At 52.7% G+C, this 19667-nt stretch overlaps 2 protein-coding genes across 13 annotated transcripts in view; one reads left to right on the top strand and one right to left on the bottom strand.

Moving 5' to 3' along the window:
• Positions 1-6271: 6271 nt before the first annotated feature.
• NCDN (neurochondrin) lies at positions 6272-15187 on the bottom strand. 7 transcript variants are annotated; one of them, XM_084963864.1, is made up of 7 exons: positions 14294-15187; positions 13757-13927; positions 11693-12661; positions 10431-10672; positions 9571-9795; positions 9066-9208; positions 6272-7799 (listed from the first exon to the last, which is right to left on the bottom strand). In XM_084963864.1, exons 2-7 carry the CDS (start codon positions 13877-13879, stop codon positions 7363-7365), a joined length of 2139 nt encoding a protein of 712 aa, XP_084819990.1. In that variant the 5' UTR covers positions 13880-13927; positions 14294-15187; the 3' UTR covers positions 6272-7362. The 7 variants fall into 7 exon arrangements, with proteins under 7 accessions (XP_084819990.1, XP_020951575.1, XP_084819991.1 ...); XM_021095916.2 differs by having other exon boundaries at positions 13757-13897; XM_084963865.1 differs by having other exon boundaries at positions 14615-15187.
• Positions 15188-15318: 131 nt separating this feature from the next.
• The window catches only part of KIAA0319L (KIAA0319 like), a 116419-nt gene continuing 112070 nt past the window's right edge, over positions 15319-19667 (top strand). For 3 of the 6 annotated variants that reach the window (XR_014807453.1, XR_014807455.1, XM_021095912.2), the window contains exons 1-2: positions 15319-15435; positions 18646-18812. Coding sequence is in view for 2 of the 6 variants with exons in the window: in XM_021095912.2 (XP_020951571.1) it covers positions 18674-18812 (139 nt within the window). In the remaining 4 variants the exon portion in view is untranslated. Of the gene's footprint in view, positions 15774-18645; positions 18813-19667 lie in introns of all 6 variants that reach the window. The other 3 variants (XR_014807452.1, XR_014807454.1, XM_021095911.2) reach the window with 1 other exon arrangement.

The following is a 19667-nucleotide window of genomic DNA, read 5'->3' as shown; positions in this document are numbered from 1 at the left end:
GACCAGGGCAGAGTAGAAATAATCACAGCAAACACTTATTACAGACTGTGCCAGACTCTATGCTAAGTACTTGATGAATATTGAGGTATTTAACCCTCTCAACAGCCCTATGAGACAGAAAGCCTTAGCACCCCCTTTCATAGTTGAGAAAAATGAGGCACAGAGAGGGGACATGACTTGCCCAACATCAAACAGTCAGTTCAGTGGCAGAGCTGCAATCGTCTGCCTGTAGCTCCTTTCTGTGCTCAGAATTACTGTTCTGTGTTGCCTTAGACCCAGGTCCCTGACTCCTTAGACTTAGTCCTGACTCCAATGGACCGTGTGATCCTGGGCAAGTCCCTTTTCCTCTCTGACCTCAATTTCTACAACTTCGACAATAAAAAAGCTAGGGGAGGGAAGAGAGGATTAGATGTTTTCTCAGGCCCCTTTCCGATGAAGTGAAGTGAGCTGGGAGTTCCCTGGTGGCCTAGTGGTTAAGGATCCAGCATTTTCACTGTTGTGGCTGGGGTCACTGCTGTGGCATGTGTTTGATCCCTGGCCCAGGGTGCAGCCTCAAAATAAATAAACAAAAAGTTTAAAAGATATTGAGCTAGATTGCTTTTTTTTTTTTTAGGGCCGCCACCATGGCACATGGAGGTTCCCAGGCTAGGGGTTGAATTGGAGCTACAGCTACTGGCCTACACCACAGCCACAGCAATGTGGGATCTGAGCCATGTCTGCAACCTACACCACAGCTCACAGCAACGCCAGGTCCATAACCCACTGAGCAAGGCCAGGGATCAAACCTGCATCCTCATGGATTCTAGTCAGGTTCATTAACCGCTGAGCCATGAAGGGAACTCCTAGATTGCTTTTTTGTTTATTTTTATTTTTTTGATATTGAGCTAGATTAGAAGAGAAAGGGAGAGGAGATTGGAGCAAAGTATCCCAGAAGGCAGATGGCAGGTGCAGAGCTCAGGTCTGGGTCATCTCAGCCTGGGAGGCTTTGGGAGAAAGGAAGAGGCTAGAAGCCACCAACAATTCATCAGTAAGAACTTTTCAGGGGCTGAAACCCCAGCGAGGGTGGTAGATGAAGCAAAATTGGGCAGCTCTGCAACCTCATGCCCAGGACAGATCAGAGGGCAGGAGTACGTTTGTGTGTGTGTGTGTCTATATATGTGAATGTGTGAGTCTATGGTGATACCCCCCCCTTCCCCAACCCTCAATTTCAGCCACAGGACATTAAACTTCAGGCCCCAGGAAAGGTGTATGTGTGTCAGCGCATGTATGCAGGTTGCTGGACCCCTTTGGGAGAAGTCCAGGAGCAGTGAGGCTGATAATGCCTAGCTCTGGGGCTCTCTTGCTCTCTCCAGTAGGCTTGGAAAGGGAAGACCAGAATGACAGGAAGAAATGTCTTCCCACTGACCTCCTTGGGTTTCTTCCTCCTGCAGCTTAAGGTGAGCCCTTCTTGCTTCAATTGACTTTTTTCTTTCTATCTTTCTTCTTCTTTTTTGCCCCCCCCCTTTTATTTAGGGCTGCACCTATGGCATATGGAAGTTCCCAAGGTAGGGGTCAAATTGGAGCTGAAGCCGCCGACCTACACCACAGCTCATGGCAATGCTGGATCCTTAACCCACAGAGCGAGGCCAGGGACTGAACCCACACTTAGTTGGGTTTGTTACTGCTGAGCCACAACGGGAACCCCTATTTACCTCCTTTCCCATCTGACCATTTCTCCGTCTTCTTTTCTGTCTCCTCTCTTTTCACCCACATCTTTAAGGTCAGTTATTCATTCTCAGAGTTGAAGCTGCTGCTCTTTTATTCCCATCTGCACTCTTCACTAGTGAGTTCCTCCCTTCTCAAGACTTTCATGACTACCTGGCCATAATTATCTCCCAATCTTGTTATCACCAGTCTGTATCTTCACTAGAAATCCAGACCCATAGATGCAGTTGCCAGTTGGATATTTCCTTCAGACATTTTGTTGCAGCCAGCTGAGACTTTCCAAGTCCCAAAGTGAACTAACATCTCCTCCACCTCCACCACCATCCCTAACCTGCCTCTTCCTCCTGTGTTTTATAGTTCTGTACATGGCACCACCATTCTTCAAATTAAAAAGAGCCATCCCAGGCTCTGACCTTTCTCTCACTTCCATAAGATGATCCTCATCAAATGTCATTATTTCTAACCCTCAAACATCTCCCTCCATCCTCTGGCAGTATCTTAAGCTACCATACTCTTTCTCATAGACCACTAGTTCTCCGAGTGTGGTCCCTGGACTAGCATCACCTACAACATCAGGGAACTTATTAGAAGTGCCTGTTCTTGGACCCCACCCAGATCTACCAAATTGGTAACTCTGGGCATGGGGCCTAGCCATAAGCCTGTAAGGTGACTCAGAAGCTCAGCAAAGTCTGAGAACCACTGCTTAGACTACTGCAACCATCCCCACCCCACTGGTCTCCTGCCTTCATTTCTATCTCTTCTTCAACAGGAGTGACTGGACCACGTTACCTCCAGCCTGAAAACTCTACTGGGGCTCCTCATGGCCTATTTTCAGGGGAAAAAATTTTAAACCCTAACCAGCATTCAGGATCTTTGCAGCTGCAACTTATTTTCCTTTCTTGCCTCATGAACCAGTTCACAAGAAGAAGATGAAAGGAGAAATAGAAAATTTGTCTAGTATTGGGCTTGGTACATAGCAGGTGCTCAGTAATGCTTATTAAATAAAGGATAAATGGATGAGTTTATGAATCCCTCAGGCTACTGAGCGATCCTTTAGGAAGTCTCCATGTGAACATGACACTACGTAGTTAGATGTGGAACCCAGACATAATCTGGGGAAGTCATCTGATAAATGAGTGATTTTGCCTACAGCTGCAGAAGAGAGGGATGTTCTCTACGGTCTGATGCTGTTTTGAGGGCTCCTAAGGCTGTAGGCTCTGTTGTCCTTCTTTCTCAGGGCCAACCAACTCCTCACTTTCTGAGGTATGGAGGTGGGCATTGCTTGCTGCCCACTCTCTGGCACACATGTACATGTGTGGAGGCCTGGAATGTTCACAGGGGTACACATGCAGACACTTTTGGACACAGGGCACATAACATGCTCAGGGGCACTCATGGGAAACACATACATGGGGACACAGGACATATATTGACACAGAAGTATGCATGTTCAAACATACAAGGACTCCCTCGCAGCATACTTGCCATATTGCTCTTTGCCCAGGCTCAAATATTCCCCCTCCCCTTTTTTTTCTTTTTTAGGGCTGCACCTATGGCATATGGAAGTTCCCAGGCTGGGGGTCGAATCGGCATTACAGTTGGTCTCTACGCCTCAGCCATGGAAACATCAGATCTGAGCCACATTTGTGACCTACACTATAGCCTGCAGCATCAATGGATCCTTAACCCACTGAGCAAGGCCAGAGATTGAACACGCTTTCTCAAGGACACTGTGCTGGGTTCTTAACCTGCTGAGCCACAACGGAAGCTCCAGATCTTTCCCTCACTTTCAAAAAGTGAGTTTGCAGATGTTTCCTGGTGGCTTAGCGAGTTAAGGATCCAGTGTCGTCACCGCAGTGGCTCAGGTCACTGCTATGGCACTGGTTCGATCCCTGGCCCTGGAACTTCTGGATGCCTTGGGTGTGGCCCCCCAAATAAAGAAAATGAGCTTGCATTTGGACTTTATGTTAAGCCTCAGGCTTGCCTCCCTTTATTGCTGACGAAGTCGCCCTCCTCCCAGCCGTTGACAACCTTCTGCTCTGGGCCTGGCTGAGTATTTGCAGGGTGGGGGAAATCTGGCACAAGGAGATGCTGAGGCGCCACCTCGTGGTTAGATCCTACAACTGCAGCTTCAGTTCCCCCTTTCTCACTTGCTGCTGACTTCCAGGAGCAAGCTTGGTCTTACCATGGTAGACTAGCCCCCTCTCCATTCCAGAGCCTGGATCTCTCTGACCATCTCTCACTGAAGTACAGGGCTCAGTCAGCTCGGCATTTTTTTTTTTTAAGGCCACACCCAAGGCATATGGAAGTTCCCAGGCTAGGGGTCCAATGGGAGCTGCAGCTGCCCCCCTACACCACAGCCACAGCCACGCCAGATCCGAGCCATGTCTGCGACCTATACCACAGCTCAGTGCTGGATCCTTAACCCACTGATCGAAGACAGGGATTGAACTTGCATCCTCATGGATACTAGTTGGCTTGGTTACTGCTGAGCCACGTTGGGAACTCCCAGCTTTGTATATTGAGGCTTTCTGTAGGGTTTGTCTTCCCCTCCGCCCAAGGGAGATTACGAGTAGGGACCAGGGGGTGCCATTTTCTTTGGGACACTTTCCTTCTCTTTTCACTTCCCTAGATGATCTCAGTCACTCCCATGACTTTAGGGACCCTCGGTACTGACAGCTCCTAAATCTGTCACTTGCCCAGACCTCTATCCAAGCTCCAGACTGCAGAGTCACTGCTTCCTGGATACATGCAGTACCAAATCACCATTTATCAAAATGAGCTTACATTTTGCATAAATCTGTTTCTCTCCCAGTGTTCCTTGTGTCAGCGTATGGCCCCGTTACCCACTCAGTGGCCCAGATCAGGAAATTGGGAGTCATCCTTTGCTCTATCCATCTTCACTTCCAATTAATCACCAAGCCCAATTAACTAACTCCTACCTATTCTTTTTCCACCCTCACTGCCACTGGCTTAATTCAAACTTAACTACGTCCTCTCTGAGCTCCCTGTCTCAGTCATTCCTCTTGCAGCCAAAGTCTTCTTTATAAACTGAATCACATTCAATCTGCTTAAAAACTAGTCTCAGCAAGCTCCCACATTTAAGCTTCTTAGCACAGCACACCAGGACTTGTAAGATCTGGTCCTTTCCCACTGGTCCAGCCTCATCTTCACACTCTGTAATGACCTACTTGGAGTTCCCAAGCTTGCCTTTATACCTGCTGCTCCTCTGCTTGTCTGCCTGGCCAGCCCCTCTTCCCCTCAGGTCTCAGGGAAAATAGTTCCTCTGAGTTTCTAGGATGTATTCAGCTAGGCTGAGAGGCTCTCATGCTCCAGTCGCACTTCATTCAGACCACCCAGAGAAGCAACTGCTTACTTACCTCTTTAGGAGCTGGCTGTCTGTTGCCTAGTATATTTCCCCTCTGGATTTTAAGCTGCTTAGCAGACACGATTTGTCTTTTCATATTTTTCAGGGATTTCAGGGACTCCATGCCAAGGACATGCCTTTCAGTGCACCCAATAGATAAATGGACGTTCCTGTCTATGCATAGCCAACCACATGTGGGCACTTAGGATGTGCTCAGCGAATGCTTGTAAGCTTAGGGGCTAGGTGGAGAAGAGTGCAGAGTGTGGACCTGGGGTTGGTCTGGCTCCAGCCTGGCAGATTTGGTTCAGATCTGGTGAGGCAGTGGGTGCTTGGGTCGGGTCTCTGCTGAAGCCCTCAGACCCTTCCCCTTCTCACTTGGCATAGACCAGGGGTGAACAGTTGGTTGTCTGAAATTCACATTTGGCTTGCAGATGTTCTGTTGGGATACTACTGATTGAATTTTAAAAATGATCAACATTCAAAATCAGATTTCATATAAAAATTCGGATCTCTGACTTCTTTTTAAAAATTGGAGCATGGGGAGTTCCTGTCGTGGCGCAGCAGAAACGAATCTGACTAGGAACCATGAGGTTGTGGGTTTGATCCCTGGCCTTGCTCAGTGGGTTAAGGATCCGGTGTTGCCATGAGCTGTGGTGTAGTTCGAGGACACGGCTCGGATCTGGCATTGCTGTAGCTGTGGCGTAGGCCAGCACCTGCAGCTCTGATTAGACTGGTAGTCTGGGAACCTCCATATGCTGTGGGTGTGGCCCTAAAAAGCAAAAAAAAAAAAAAAAAAGCAAAAAAAATTGCAGTACTTGGCAGCACTACTTGGCAACAACCTGCTGCCACGCAGGAGCAGCACTTCCTTTGTACACAAGAGTCCTAGAGCCCCCAGTGGCCTTACCACATCAGCAGGCTAGTCTGCAACCTGCTCTGGCATTGAAGGGTGTGGGCTGAGAAGTCGGATAGCCTTCATGTTCTTGGCTCTGGCACTTACCAGCTGCAATACCTAAAGCAAATCACCTACCCATGCCTGATGAGTTTCTTCACCTGTAGAATCGGAATGATGCTGGCTTCACTGATTCTTGGAAGGGCTGAATGTGAGGTGTGTTTAACAGGGCATGTGTTCAGCAAACAGTAGCTGTGAGCTGCTGGGACTTGGAAGGGAGAAGGTGCAGGACAGACCACATGGGAACCATCTTGTCACCAATGAACATTTATTGAGTGTCCACATGTGCACAGCTTTGAACTTGGCGACCAGAGAACGCACTGGGGGAGGGGAGGGGAGAGGAGAGGGCAGCAAGGGGTTGGGGGGAGGGTCCCCTGGATTCATAAGAAAGGTAGTCCCCGCTGGAGCCGCCAGTCGCGTCTCTCTGCAGCGGAATCATAGGCAGGGGTGGGAGTTAAAAGCCAGGCACCAGGATGGTGATGGGGTGCAGTTACTAGGGAAACATGCGGATTCTGGGAAAGCGTCCCTCTGGTTCCTGGCTCCAGCCAGGCCAGATGGCACCAGGGGCACAGGGACCTGATGCTCAGGTGTCCAAGCAGGGATTAAGGACAGGCAAAAATAAATAACCCCCCAACCCCCATTGTCACTCTGCTGCAACACGACACGAAAGCTTAGAGACCAGGACCCAAGGGCTCCTGGGTCCCCTCAAGGAAGCTCAGGCGGAAGGAGGTTTCCCAACCCCCCCACCAGGCCTGTCTGCCCCGGGTTTCCCTGGAAGGCTGGGGCAGTTCAGACCCTGGGTCACTGACGCTGATAGGAAGAACTGCGATGTCAATGGCCTGAGCCTGCTCTGTCTGCCCAAGAGGGCCAAGGGCAAGAACCAAATGGCCAATTGAAAGGACGTGGACGTGGGAGGCCAGAGGGGCACCACAGCCTAGGGGAGCCCACGCCCTGGCCGGCAGGGCACGTGGGCCGAGGCAGCCGGCTCCTGCCAGCCCTGTCCCACCTGGGGGGCCTCCCTCCCACAGGGGAGCCAGACATTGGGCACAATGCCACCTAGTGCCCCTCTCCTGGGGGGTTGCTCCAACCTCCCCTGGCCTGGAGGGGACAGCCACGCTGATTTCCAAGCCAATCCCTGTCCCTGAGCGGGCCCAGGGGGCGTGACGCAGTTCCTCACATTTGAAGGGTGGGCACCATGCCCTCACTCTTGGAAAAGCCAAAAGCTGGGGTGTTTGGGGGGGAAGTTTGGGGAGGGGGGTCCAACTTGGGGGCTTCAGGGAAGATGCCTCCTCCCTCCTTCCCTCGCCGCCCGCCCCCGGCTCTATCCCCAGTGGATGCCCCCTCAGGGCTCTGCCAGGCATTGCTCCAGGGCGGCCATGCGGTAGTGGCTGGCCGTCTCCTCACCCGCCTGCAGCCTCATGGCCTCACGGCACAGCCGGTTGGCCCGCGCCAACTCAACCAGGACGCCCTGATAGGCGGCTACCATCTCAGGCTTGACGGAGTTGGGGCTGACGCTGCCCAGCAGCTGGAGCAGCTCCTGCGGCCAGCGGGAGCGCAGGGCGGCGGGGGCCAGCCAGGGCAGCAGGGGCACGCAGCCTGTGAAGGCCTGCATGCCCAGGAACCAGAGCTCCTGCAGGTCGGCCCAGATGCCCTCGTAGTCGGGGGACAGGGCCAGCACCGCCTGGTCCGAGCCAGGCGTGGCTCGGGCCACGTGGGACTGTGACAGGAAGAGGATGGCAGCTGCGAAGAAACCTCGGGACGCTGGAGTTCCCTGAAGAGCTGGAAGGCAAGGAGGGAGGGGGCATGAACCAGAGGGGCCAGTGGCCTCGCCAGACCCTCCCTTCCCTTCCCTGGTGGCACACTCAGGAGCCAGAGCATAGACCAGCATCAGCCTGCCTGGGTTCAAACCCTACCTCCGACTTCACTGTGTGACCTTGGGTAATTCACTTTTCTGGGTCTTGTTTCTTCACTTGTAAAATGGGGCCAAGAGTGCTAATTTTAGCACGCTGTTGTGAGAATGAAATGTAATAACCCTGGGACGTTACCTCGTGGTCGGACCCTCCCGTAGTCTGAGGAGCCTCTGCTGAGCCTAGTACTACAGAGGCTGGGGAGGGCAGAGTGATTTGATTCTTAGGCCAGAAAAGGGTACCAGAGGGGACCATGGACTGGGTCCCTGGTTTGGCTCACCTGCCTGCAGGGGTTTGCCCCCTGCACTGCAGATGCTATCCTGGGGGCTGTTAGCATAACCTGGCAGCATCTGTGGGTGAATCAGTGCTGGGGCTCTACTCAGGGGCTGTGGAGAGGCAGCCTGGGACCGAGGGAGTGCAGGGGCTAGAGGGCAGGAGAGACCCTGGTCCACTGGGACCCCTTCCAGATGCTGGGTACACCCTCCCTCCCCTCAACCAGGAACAGAGGCAATTGAGGGTATGGGCTCATTACACTCTGTTCCCAGGCATCTGTGCAGCGCCTCCAACCTGACAGATGGGGCGCAGGGAACAGGCGGGGACAGAGGGACCTAAGCAGACACCCACGGCCAAAGTGGGAGACACAGAGGGCTGGCAGGGGCTGGAGCGGACACCCCTCCCCCTGCACGCAGCCAGAGTGAGGTGGGTGCGGGGGAAGGTATGTTCAGAGAGGCACTGAAGCCTGTCACGAGGGAGGTGAGGTGCAGAGGAAAAACCTCAATGGAGAGAAGTCATGTTTTTGACTCAAGGCCTGGGTGGGGGCGGCTCCACCTTGAAAATACAGAATTCAGATTCCTCGGGCTGCTGGGGATTCCAGGTGCCTATGCCTGTGCCTCCGAGCAGGCCTGTGCTTACACCCACCAGATCTTGCCTTAAAAGTCTTCAGAAGGAAGAGAATGTTATCATTTGGGGAAGAAGGGTGGGGAGGGCGGGGGATGCAGATGCACTTCAGAGACTTCCTCTTGACTGGAAAATTCTGTAAAACTATTTTTGGAAAACGGTGACTTATGCCCTGAGCACAGCAGGTCTATCACCCAGGTTTGCTGCCTCTGTCTGTTAGGACTGGGACCCCAGGGCTTACCTGGAGAGGTGCTAAGGAGCCGGGCCATGAGGAGGCCCAGGGTGGCCACGTTGGCAGCCAGAAGCAGCCTCCCCTGCTGCTGCACTAGTGCGGGCAGCGACGCCATCAGAGTGTTCATTAGAGAAGTGAAGCAGGCATCTCGCCTGGGGAGAAAGGGAGAGAAAGATGGGAGGTGGCGAATTAGTAGGGCCAGACCAAGCCCCGGGAAAACTTGGGCTCCCGGCTTCCCCAGGCCAGTGTCTGGCAAGAAATTAGCCAGCAGGGTGAACAGTTAACGTTAGGCCCCATCTGTGGCACCTGGGGAGCAGAGACTGGGTTATGCCTGCAGAGGGAGGGTTCCACATACACCAGATCTTCGTGTTGGGTGGCTCTCTCTCCATTCTGAAACCCTTTCGTTCTAACACTAACAGGAATTCATGTGCACAGGGAAGCAAAGTGGGAAACTGAGATTTGGGGCAAATTTGAAGAGGCCCCCTCCTTCCTCCAACCTCCTCCCCAGCCTCACTTGATCAGCCCAGGTGCGGTGACCACGAGGTTGAGGAAGATGTGACAGCAGGTCTGTAGGCCAATCTCCACGCTGTCGGGCAGCACTGAGGTGTCATGACCAGGGGAAGTGAGCTCCCACTGCTGCAGGAAATACTTGCACAGAAGAGAGGGGGCCCCCTCCTTGATCAGGATCTCCCGGGGCCCATCTTCGACTGTCAGGTGGCACCAGCCGGGCAGGAGGAGCCTGGGGGGTGTAGAAGGGAGACAGATGTGTGAGATGAAGGCACCAGGCTTCCCTTTTGGGGGGGTACCCCCATCTAAGAGAAATGGAAGTAGGGGAGGAGAGCACATTTTTGAAGGCACTGCACAAAGAGCACAAGCTTTGGGGGTACACAGGCCTGGACTCAAACTTGGGCTCTGAGTGTGAGCAAATTACTTTTTTTTTTTTGGCTCTGCGGCCACAGCAGTGATAATGCCGGGTCCTTAACTCTCTGAGCAACTCCTGGGCAAGTTACTTTAACCTCCTGGAGTCCCGGTTTCCTCATCCTGAAGACGTGAATGAGACGTCTATCCCAGATTTGCTGTGTAGACCAGATGAGATCATTTTGGGAAAGGTATAGTAAAATGCCTGGCCGTAGAGGCTCAATAAGCAGTTCTCTCTTTATAGAGCGATCTGGGTTTGGCAAGTGAGACTAGGCTCACCAGGTGTTTTGTGGCAACAAGTCCCCCGCCGCCCTAACAAACCGAAATACTACTCAATCTCATGCCCCTCAATCTCAGGAAGCCTGGCACAGCCCATGTTGGGGGGAGAGGAGGTGTTCCTGTGTTACTCCTTCCTTTAGAACATTCTGGCTGAACAGACCATAACTACAAACTCACCGGAGAGCATCCCCTGGCCAGGTGGGCCCTGGGGTGGTGGGGGAGATGGCCAGGGTGGCCACCTGCTGGGAGAGGTCATTGGCCTCCTCAGCCTCCTCGTAGAGGGTCTTAGCATAGCGGACGAGGAAGGGCAGCAGCTGGCAGACTTCCTTGCGCAGGGATGAGGTCTCCTCGGCCAGCCAGGCACCCAGGATCCGCACGGATGCAAACACAAAGGGCTCCTTCTGCTTCTCCTGCCCCACCTGTTGCCAAAGGATCCCTTTGAGATGAGGCAGGACTGGGGAGACCCTCCCCTGCCTGGCCAGCATGCCAACCAGCCTAGAAATAATTGAACTCCAAGAGAATTCTAATTCTGGCCTGTGAGCCCTTCAAAAGCAGGCCCCGTGCGCCAGAGCCCAGCACACACAGGGACACACTTAGCGGGGACCCCGGCAGAGAGCAAGCCCCCAGGTCATGCCTGTTGAGTGAACTGAACTTTAGACAACATGCTCTGGCCGTAGCTGGGACTCAAGTCTCCTCTACATCTCCCCCACCTCTCAAGTGGCTCAAGGCTAGAAGGGAACTCACAGGTCTGAAGCTGAGTAAATACCCCCTCTACAGTGGCTCTGACCTAGAGGGGGAGGCCAGGCCCCTGGCCACCAAGGAAATACCCCTAATGGTGGAGGCGGTGGGAGAGAAGCCCCCTTGGGGCTAAGACAGAAAGAATGAGACGATGGGAGCTTGGCGTGGTGTGGGGGATATACGGCTGCTGAGTCTAGGGGCTGGAGCAGGCAATGAAAGAGATCAGAGTTCTGAGCGAGCCCCTGTAGGCCGGGATCGCTAGACTCTCAGACAGGGAGGGCAGAGGGGATACTGGGGGAGGCGATCAAATGGAGTCAGGGGAACCTCTACAGAGGCCAGAAACCAGACGGCCCTGCTCCTTTTCCTTGCACACTTGCACATTGGCCTACGTATGTGTGTAAAGCAATGCTATAGATTGAGCAGAACAGACTGCTTCAATTTCGTGTGTGGACTGGGGGAAGGGCTGCGAGTGGGAGGTTACTGTGTTGTGTGTGCGCGTGTGTGTACTGTGATGTGAGTGCACATATGGCGTGTGGTATGGTGCTTGTGTGGAGGCTCAGGGAGGGCGGGAGAGGGAGGCTGGGCCGTGCACTACTCCCTGGAGTGCCGCAGGATCGGATCGGCCCTGTTACACCCAGGTGCGGGGCTTCACTTCCCCCTTTGCCTTGTCTTCTGGCTCCTCCCACACTGGGCACTCTTACCTGCTGCAGATAGTGGATGACGGCCCCGATGGCCTCCTTCATGACGCTCACCAGCTGCACCTTCTGAGGCTCCTTAAGCAGGGACTGCTCACAGCGGGTGCACTCCTGGATCCCCAACTCCATGAGCGCGTAGCAGGCGGTCACCACATCCTCTTTCACCTCTGTGCCTGTCTCCTCCAGTGCCAGCCGCACCTCTACGCATGCCAGATTCACCAGCAGGGCCAGGAACTTGCTCCCGGAGCTGCCCGCTGGGATCCAGTCGGAGCCGCAGGCGTGCGCCAGGCGGGCTGCCAGCTTCAGTGCGGGGTTGCGCTGCCAGGAGCTCAGCTTGCTGCCCAGGATGCGTGCCAGCCCAGCCTGCAGATCCCGGAGGCATTCAGAGGGCACGGTTGTCGGGGGCAGAAAGAGGGGCAGCAGCTGGCAAAGCTCAAACTTGCTGGCATCCTCAGCTTTCTGGAAATCTTCGCTGAGGCCCCGCAAAACAGCCAGCAGGTCGGGCTCCGCCTCCTTCCAGCATTGTGTCTCGGCAGCAGCCAGCAGCCCCACCAGGAGTGCCAGGGCCTGGTCAAAGCCATAGCCGTGCCCCAGGTATGCCTGACACAGGGCAGACACGGTGCCACCAGCAATGAGGTGTCGGGGCCCACGGGGTGTGCCTGCCACGGCCGTCAGGCACTGGTAGGTGTCATCGATCATGGAGCGGCGAGCAGCATCGTCAGGGTCCCCCCGGGCTGTGAGAAAGGTGCTAAGGATGGGGATCTTGTTCAGGACCTGGGGGTGGGCAGCTAGTTCAGGGTCACTGCAGAAGCAGGCCAGCAGGGCCACACCCAGGGCCCGGAGAACGTGGTCGGGGCAGCCATCTGGCGCCTCCTTGGTGGTCAGGAGACGATTGGGGAAGGTGAAGCCGACGGCATCAAAGATCCGCCGCCGAGTTTTGGCATCGATGTCACCTGCTTTGACTGCCTTGGTCACCTAAGGGAGGTATGGGCTATCAGCAGGATGAAAGGAAGAGGTGGCAAAGACTGTCCCCTGCCCTCTGGGGGGGTGGGGACATTAGCAGGACTAGGTTATATAACAGGATGCTCTGGGGTCAGGGAGCCTTCCAGAGATCATTTCATCCAGCTCCTTCCTTCTCCCCAGAGACAGATAGGTGTGACCTCTGGGATCCCTCATCTATGATAACCCCTGTGGAAGAGAGGTCTGGTCCTCCTCAACTACTTGTTCTGCCATTTCATCACCTCGTTAGTTGAGAAGTTCTTCGTGATGTCTAAGCTAGATGCCCATAACCAGAGTTGGAAGAGGCTTAGTACTCAGTGTTAAAAATCCTCCAAGGATTTAGGGGACCTCCCTAATTGCTCTCTCCAGAGAAGTCTCTAATCCATTCCCGCCACCTCTTAGGGGAAATGGCTCCTGTGTCTCGCCACTCTGCCTGTCAAAACATTTCCCCTTACGTTTCACCTAAACACCTCCTCTGCTGCAGTGTGAGCCCTTGACTCTCGAGCCTTCTTCCTGTTGCCATGGCAAACAAGCAGCGGCTGTACTCCCTCCTCCCTTCACCCCCCACACACCAACACCCCCCCCCCCAGCACTGCAGCTCCTGTTCTGCTGTCCCCAGCTTGAGTTCCTCCAATGGGGTCAAGCCCCGAACCAGATCCTTCACCTTCAACCTACATACTGCCATCCTGGCTATCCCCTAGGACCCTTTCCCAGTCATTCCCAGTCCCACTACTCTCTCTACCCCCAGAACAATTATCCCCAGCCCTCAAGTACTCTGCACTAGTTACTACCTGCTGCTGTTACCCTATGAGTCAGCTCCCATCTGCTCTGGGATGCCCCAGAGAGCAGACCTAGGCAGCCTCCTCCAAGGCTCCCAGGGGGTGAATAAACCCCTGTTCTCCCCTTTGCTCCCACACTCAGGGGAGCAAAACTGAGTTCACAGGTAGATGCCTTGGGCCTTCTTTGGTGCCACAGGATTACCAGCACCACTTTGGGGACTTGTTGACCCCATTCCTTGGGGGCCCAACCACCCGGCCCTCCCCACTTCCCAATTTTCAGTCAGTTCCTTACTAGCAGCAGGGCTGCAAACTGCTCGCTGTCATTCTTGGCCTCACGGAGGGCTCCAAGGTAGCGCTCCAGGGTGGGGTTTCGGCCCTCTGCCTGGTTCAGAGCTGGCTCGCAATCCGAGGCCATGATGCCCGCCTTGCCCAACTGTGAACACAAGAGGGACTGAGCATCCCTCTGCAGAGGAGGGGTGGGGGTGGGAGTGGAGGATGGAGGGAAGGATTAGCACAGAGGGGAGGATCAGGAGGGACGGACTCCTCAGAACTGACCTCCCTTGGGGAAGCCCCTATAAGAGGCTGGACCCACAAGTCCTTAGGGATGAAGAAGGGACCCTGGTCCAAGGTCACCTCCAGAAAGCGGGAAAGAAGGACCATGCATCCTGCTGCCCAGCTGGACAGCTAACCTCACCAATTTCCTTGGGGTGGGAGGGGGCTGGCCCCACTGCTCCGCTGCCACCTGGCACCAAAGGCCAGGTTTTGTTTCCCTCCATCAGGCATACAGGGAAGGAGTGGTGAGGACAGACAAGGAGGAATGGAAACATACATGGGTGAAGTTCGATTATCCGGACTCAGGCCGACAAGAGGGAAAAGGGCATCTTGGGTTTCCTTTCCCCTCCCTTCTTCAGAAAAGGCAGGAGACAAGCTTCAGCAGAAGTGAAGAAACAGGGCGCTGACCAGGGAAGGCTAGGAGGCCCCTCTGGGGACCCCACCCCTCCAGCCAGGTCTCTCAGTCGCCCCCGCAGGCTCCTTGCCTCCTCTCCTTTCCCTCCCTCGGGCAGAAGCTGCAGCAGCAGCAGCAGCAGAAGCAACAGCAGAATTAACCCTTTGCGTTCCCTCTCCTCGCCCTCCCCGCCCGGCTACCAGCCTGTCGATGCCGGAAGGGGCTGGAGAAGCAAGAAGGGGTCCCGGGTAGCTCCCAGGACAACGGAGAATCCAAAAGCCGGATAATCGAAGCGGGGCTGCTGAGATGGGGAGATGAGAAGGGGAGGAGGATTCCTGGCGGTCACCACCTGTCCCGCAGCAGCCAGGTCACAACACGACATTGATGAAGTCACGACAGGGCGGCGATGAGATCACACTTCACGATGGCGCGGTGATGTCACGGAGAGATCACGGCAAAATCACGACATGGGACAGCCCCCAAAGATGACAGGGCAAATTTGTAAAAAAAGATATAGCTATATACTGAAAAGGGCTGTGACAAAATGGAGTCTCGACAGAGCACGGTGATGTCGCGATATGGCGCGATGGAGTCGCGATAGGGTCCCCGGGGTGTGTGGGCATCGATCAGCGCCGGCTCCGAGTGGCCCCAGCTGGGATGTAGGGGAGGGCCTGAAGGGGGCTGAGCTCACCAGGCTGCGGCCCCGAGCAGCGAAGTCTTCTCCGAGCGCGACGCTCCCGGAGCCTGGGGCCGCTGCTCACGCCGCGTTGCCCACTCCTGGCTCCAGGCTGCTGCAGCTCCACCCCCACCCCCGCACCGCTCTCGACCAATCCGCCGCGGCCTCACTCCAGGCTCTGGCCAATGGCACGGCTGGGCGCTAAGCCGTAGGGGGTGCTGCCGCTGCCGCCATCTTGCTTATGGGTATTGCCAGAGTCTGAGGCCTGGGGCTCCGCAGGGCGGGTGAAGGTGCAGACCGCCTCGGAAGAGCAGGAGGCGACACCTTGGGGACCCCGCTTCCTTCGCTCGTGCGTAGTTCTAACCCCCCCCTCCCCCGGCACTATCCCTCCTCCACCTCTGGCTCGAGGATGGAATTGAGCTTCCGGGGGCAGGAGGGCTTGCTTAGGATGCGAAGTGTGTTTCCGGGTTGAGCCCGGGAGGTGGGAGGGGGCGGTGTTTCGGCCGCCGTAGCTGACCGGAGAGGCTGAGGCGAGAGGGAGCTATCCCGGTGGGGAGCCCGCACCCCCTTCTTCCTTTTCCTCCTCCTCTGGGTGAGAGGAGCGAAGGTTGGGGCCCTGACCCCATGGACCGGGAGGAGGCGGAGGCCGCCGAGAGCCGGGGCCCCGCTGTGTGGCCCTGAGCCCCGGTAGGTGGCCGGGGGCGGCTGGCTGCCAGGCGGAGGACCACGAGCTCAAGGGAGGGGCAAGCGGGAGAGGCTCTTTCTGTGTGTGCGCTGGGACCCGGAGGTGGTGCTCCTGGTCCCACTAGAGCAGCCAGCTGTTTCTGGTTTTGCAGGTTCGGAGCTCGAGTTCCAGGTTGAATCCCGCCCGGGCCTGGTCATGCGGCTCCCTCTATTCCCCGACAGACAGAATGGCCTCGAAACTCAGCTGGTCTTCTTCCCTCGCCCATAGCTACTGTCCCTGGTGTTTGTTCCCCCACCAAGACAGAAAGTTGAACAGAATAAGGGGGGCGGGGCTGAGCACTACGTGTGAATTATGATGCGAAACCTGTCTTATTCAGGACTTGGAAAATTATGCCCCACAGAAGGGTCCTGTGGTGGCCGCAGTGAGCACAAAGGTGAAATGAAGGAAGTCAAGAGAAAAGACCTCTGGCGAGATTCCAGGAAAGCTTTGCTTTCTCTCACCTCAGGGAGGTTGTGTCCAACCGACAGTAGATGCAGTTAGTGAGGAGCATTAGCCGACTCTCCGTGTGTTTTCTTATCTGATTAATCAGACTGGAAGCTAGGAACAAACTGGAAAGACGACCTCCCAGAACAATCTGTTCATTTTTCCAGCTATTTGGAAAACAATGTCTGCAAATATAAGCAAAGCTATTCATGGCAGTCTGTTCTGTAACTTTCCCAAATATCTTAGACTTTTCTTTTTAAGGAGCTTTATTCTTGATTACTCATACCAGCTGAATAGGCTGTTTCAGCCGTGCTCTGTCGTTGCTCAAACATATCTTATCGCTGGGTACATAAATGGAGTTCCACGTATGTAGCTGACAGACTGAACTATGATACATCCCCCATCAACCTGAAGTATTAAGTAAACATTACCCCCTGCTCTGTCTGAACAGCTGCTGCAACAGAGAGTGCTTTTATTTCGGGTGTACTTGTAACGCCCTAAATGCCAGAACTATTGCAAGCTTTTCTAGATTTTCATTTGTCAAGTATTGTGGGGGTGTGTGTTCTCTCCATGGGCTGTTTCCCTTTGCTTCTATAACAAACCATTTGGATCTTGGTGATGTATTGTTCTTGCCTCTGGTCAGCAAGCCTCTGGCTGGACCCTAGGAGTGATTTGTGCCCTTAGGCAATTGTAGGTTTCGGAGGAATGGCTGGGAGTTCACGGGAAAATAACTGCCTCTCTCTCATGCATGATTTGCGAGACATTGCACTTCTAATCATCTTGCTAATCCAATGGTGTTTATTACTCCCATTTTCAAAAGCTATTCATTTCTTTTATGCTTCTGTCGCCCACCTGCCACGCTATTGATGACAGGTGTTGAGTCACCTTGAATTTAAAATCCTTTTGTGGTAGGCAGAAATGTGTTGGATGAGATTCATACACACACACACACACACACACTCTCTCTCTCTCTCTCTCTCTCTCTCTCTCTCTCACCCATTCCATCGTGAAAGTCTAGAAAAGTTGCTGGATATACTTTCTGGCTTAGGCTCCATTTCATAATCTCTTAAGTGTGTCTCTGGACCACAGACCTTGTTGCCCCCTTCTCCCTAACATACAACTACAAACCACTAGAAATAGTAATGGATGGAAGCACATGAGAAAGATGAAGTACTTCAGATGCTTAAGGCTCAATTAAAGCTTTTTCTTGGGTGAGCCATACCTTAGCTTTGTAGCTCTGTGTGTGCGTTTGTCTATTTCCTGGTATTAATTGGTATTAATATCCAACCTATACAGTGCTGGCTGGGACTTTGTGTTGTCAGTCTGTGTCATTTGCCAGATGTGGATGACAGGTGCATATTTAGGGCAGAGGACTTTTGAATTCCTTCTTCACAATTCAGTAATTCTTGTAATGCTGCCAAGATTTATATAATAATTTATATAATATAGGGAAATCATGTAAGAAGAAACTGATGGAAAATCATTTTTTTTCTTCTGGAAAGGACCTAAATCATCCAGCTCTTTGGCGTTCCTGTCGTGGCTCAGTGGGTTAAGGATCTGGTGTTGCTGTGAGCTGTGGTGTAGGTCGCAGACGTGGCTTGCTTGGATCCTGCGTTGCTGTGGCTCTGGCATAGGCCAGTGGCTACAGCTTCAATTAGACCCCTAACCAGGGAACCTCCATATGCCGCAGGAGCAGCCCAAAAAATGGCCAAAAGACAAAAAAAAAAAAAAAAAAAAAATCAGCCCCTAGATTCTAGAGTAGCCAGCACAATGCGTAGTACCTAATAGAGGCTATGTAAATACCTGTCAATGGATTTAAGTGAGGAATTGCCAATGCTTCTAGGGATCTGGGAGGTTACATCAAAGTGTAAGCAGAATCTGTTTTAAAGGTAAGAGTGGTGGGGACTGGAGCAAGCTGGAGAGTGCATGGCCTGCTTAAAGACAGTCACATTAAAAGATTTTAAAAACATGGCTAGAAAGACCTTCAGATTAGCTTACCTCTCATGCTCCAAACTTAATAGATAAGAAAGTGTGTTTGGACAAAGTCACAAAGCTGTTAGTCTAACTGGAACTGAAATTCAGATTTTTGCAGTCTGGTGCTCTTTCCATTCTTCCACATAGATGATTAGCTGTTAGATTAGAAAATAATGGAATATAAAGTGTTTCAGTTTTGCAGTGGATTCATTTCATACCCCTTGCTATGTTTTTATCCTGATAATTATAGGCTATGTCAAAGCTCAGGTTTAAAATTTATAGGCAGGTATGAACAGTGAAAGACAAACTTGAAATTTCTCTTTTCCCTAATTCTGTCACATTCTTTAGCACTCTGCATTTTGAGGAATCAATTATTAATCACTTGGCATATCATTTTTTCTTTTTCTTTCTTTCTAGTGGACTGGTCCTGCCTGTCTGGAAGGCCATGGAGAAGCTGGGAATGAAGCCAAGCTCTGCTTCCTGGATTTTATCAAGACTTTGTTGGCAGACATCTGTGAAGTGGTTCAGAAGCCTGTACCTGTTTTGTATTTGCTTCTGCTTCAGTGCTCTGTGGTTGACAATAGGTACATTTTTAAAAATATATTTAAGGTTTTTTTAAAAGGGGTACTCTGTGTGAATCCTTCAGTTCATTTTAAAGACTAGTAGGAGCCAGAAAAGCAATCTGCTAGTTGATGGAAATGGTCATCCTTTTGGTGGACATTTATTTCATTGGGTTTATTTGTTTTAAACTAAAATTTTAAATTGGGTTCTTTCTTTCTTTCTTTCTTTCTTTCTTTTTTTTTTTTGAGGGGGCTCTCTTTCTCATAAAGGAGAATTGGCATGATCGTTTTGAAATTTGATGAAAATGTAATGAAAAAAGTTTCAAAGTTAGATAGACCTGGGTCTTGGAGGTAGATGTTGCTTTTCACTTAACTGTAAAACCTTGAGCAAGTTACCTGTTGTCTGTGAGGAAGGATAAGACCTCATAACTCGATTTAAAAGATAGTATAAGGGAGGAGTTCCCTATGTGGCTCAGCGGAAATGAGTCTGAGTAGCATCCATGAAGATGCAGGTTCAATCCCTGGCCTTGCTCAGTGGGTTAAGGACCCAGTGTTGCTTTGAGCTGTGGTGTAGGTTGCAGATGCGGCTTGGATCGGCATTGCTGAGGCTGTGGTATAGGCTGGAAGCTATAGCTCTGATTGGACCCCTAGTCCCTGGGAACCTCCATTTGCCTAGGTTGCAGCCCTAAAAAGACGAAAAAAAAAAAAAAAAAAAAGTTCCTTGGTGGCCAAGCAGTTAACGATCTGGCATTGTCACTGCTGTGGCTTGAGTCACTTGCTCTGGTGCTTGTTTGATCATAGGCCTGGGAACTATTGCATGCTGAGGTGTGGCCAAAAAAAATTTTTTTAAGTTAATGTAATTTAAGTGTGTAGTACAGG

The sequence above is a fragment of the Sus scrofa genome, chromosome 6, assembly GCF_054392235.1.
Source record: "Sus scrofa isolate SSC_HxYL_T2T_F1_AM1 chromosome 6, Sscrofa_HxYL_maternal_Yorkshire_Landrace_v2.0, whole genome shotgun sequence".
NCBI lineage: Eukaryota > Metazoa > Chordata > Mammalia > Artiodactyla > Suidae > Sus > Sus scrofa.
Note: the sequence above shows the minus strand (reverse complement) of the source record. Positions and strands in the feature narration are given on the sequence as shown.

Coding starts and splice junctions, on each gene's coding strand:
- NCDN (XM_021095914.2), bottom strand. CDS start 14,792: ATGTCGTGTTGTGACCTGGCTGCTGCGGGACAG. Junction 13,898..14,759: donor ACCTGGCTGCTGCGGGACAG/GTGGTGACCGCC, acceptor TTGTGTTCACAG/TTGGGCAAGGCGGGCATCAT. Junction 9,796..10,430: donor TGGCCAGGGGATGCTCTCCG/GTGAGTTTGTAG, acceptor TACACCCCCCAG/GCTCCTCCTGCCCGGCTGGT.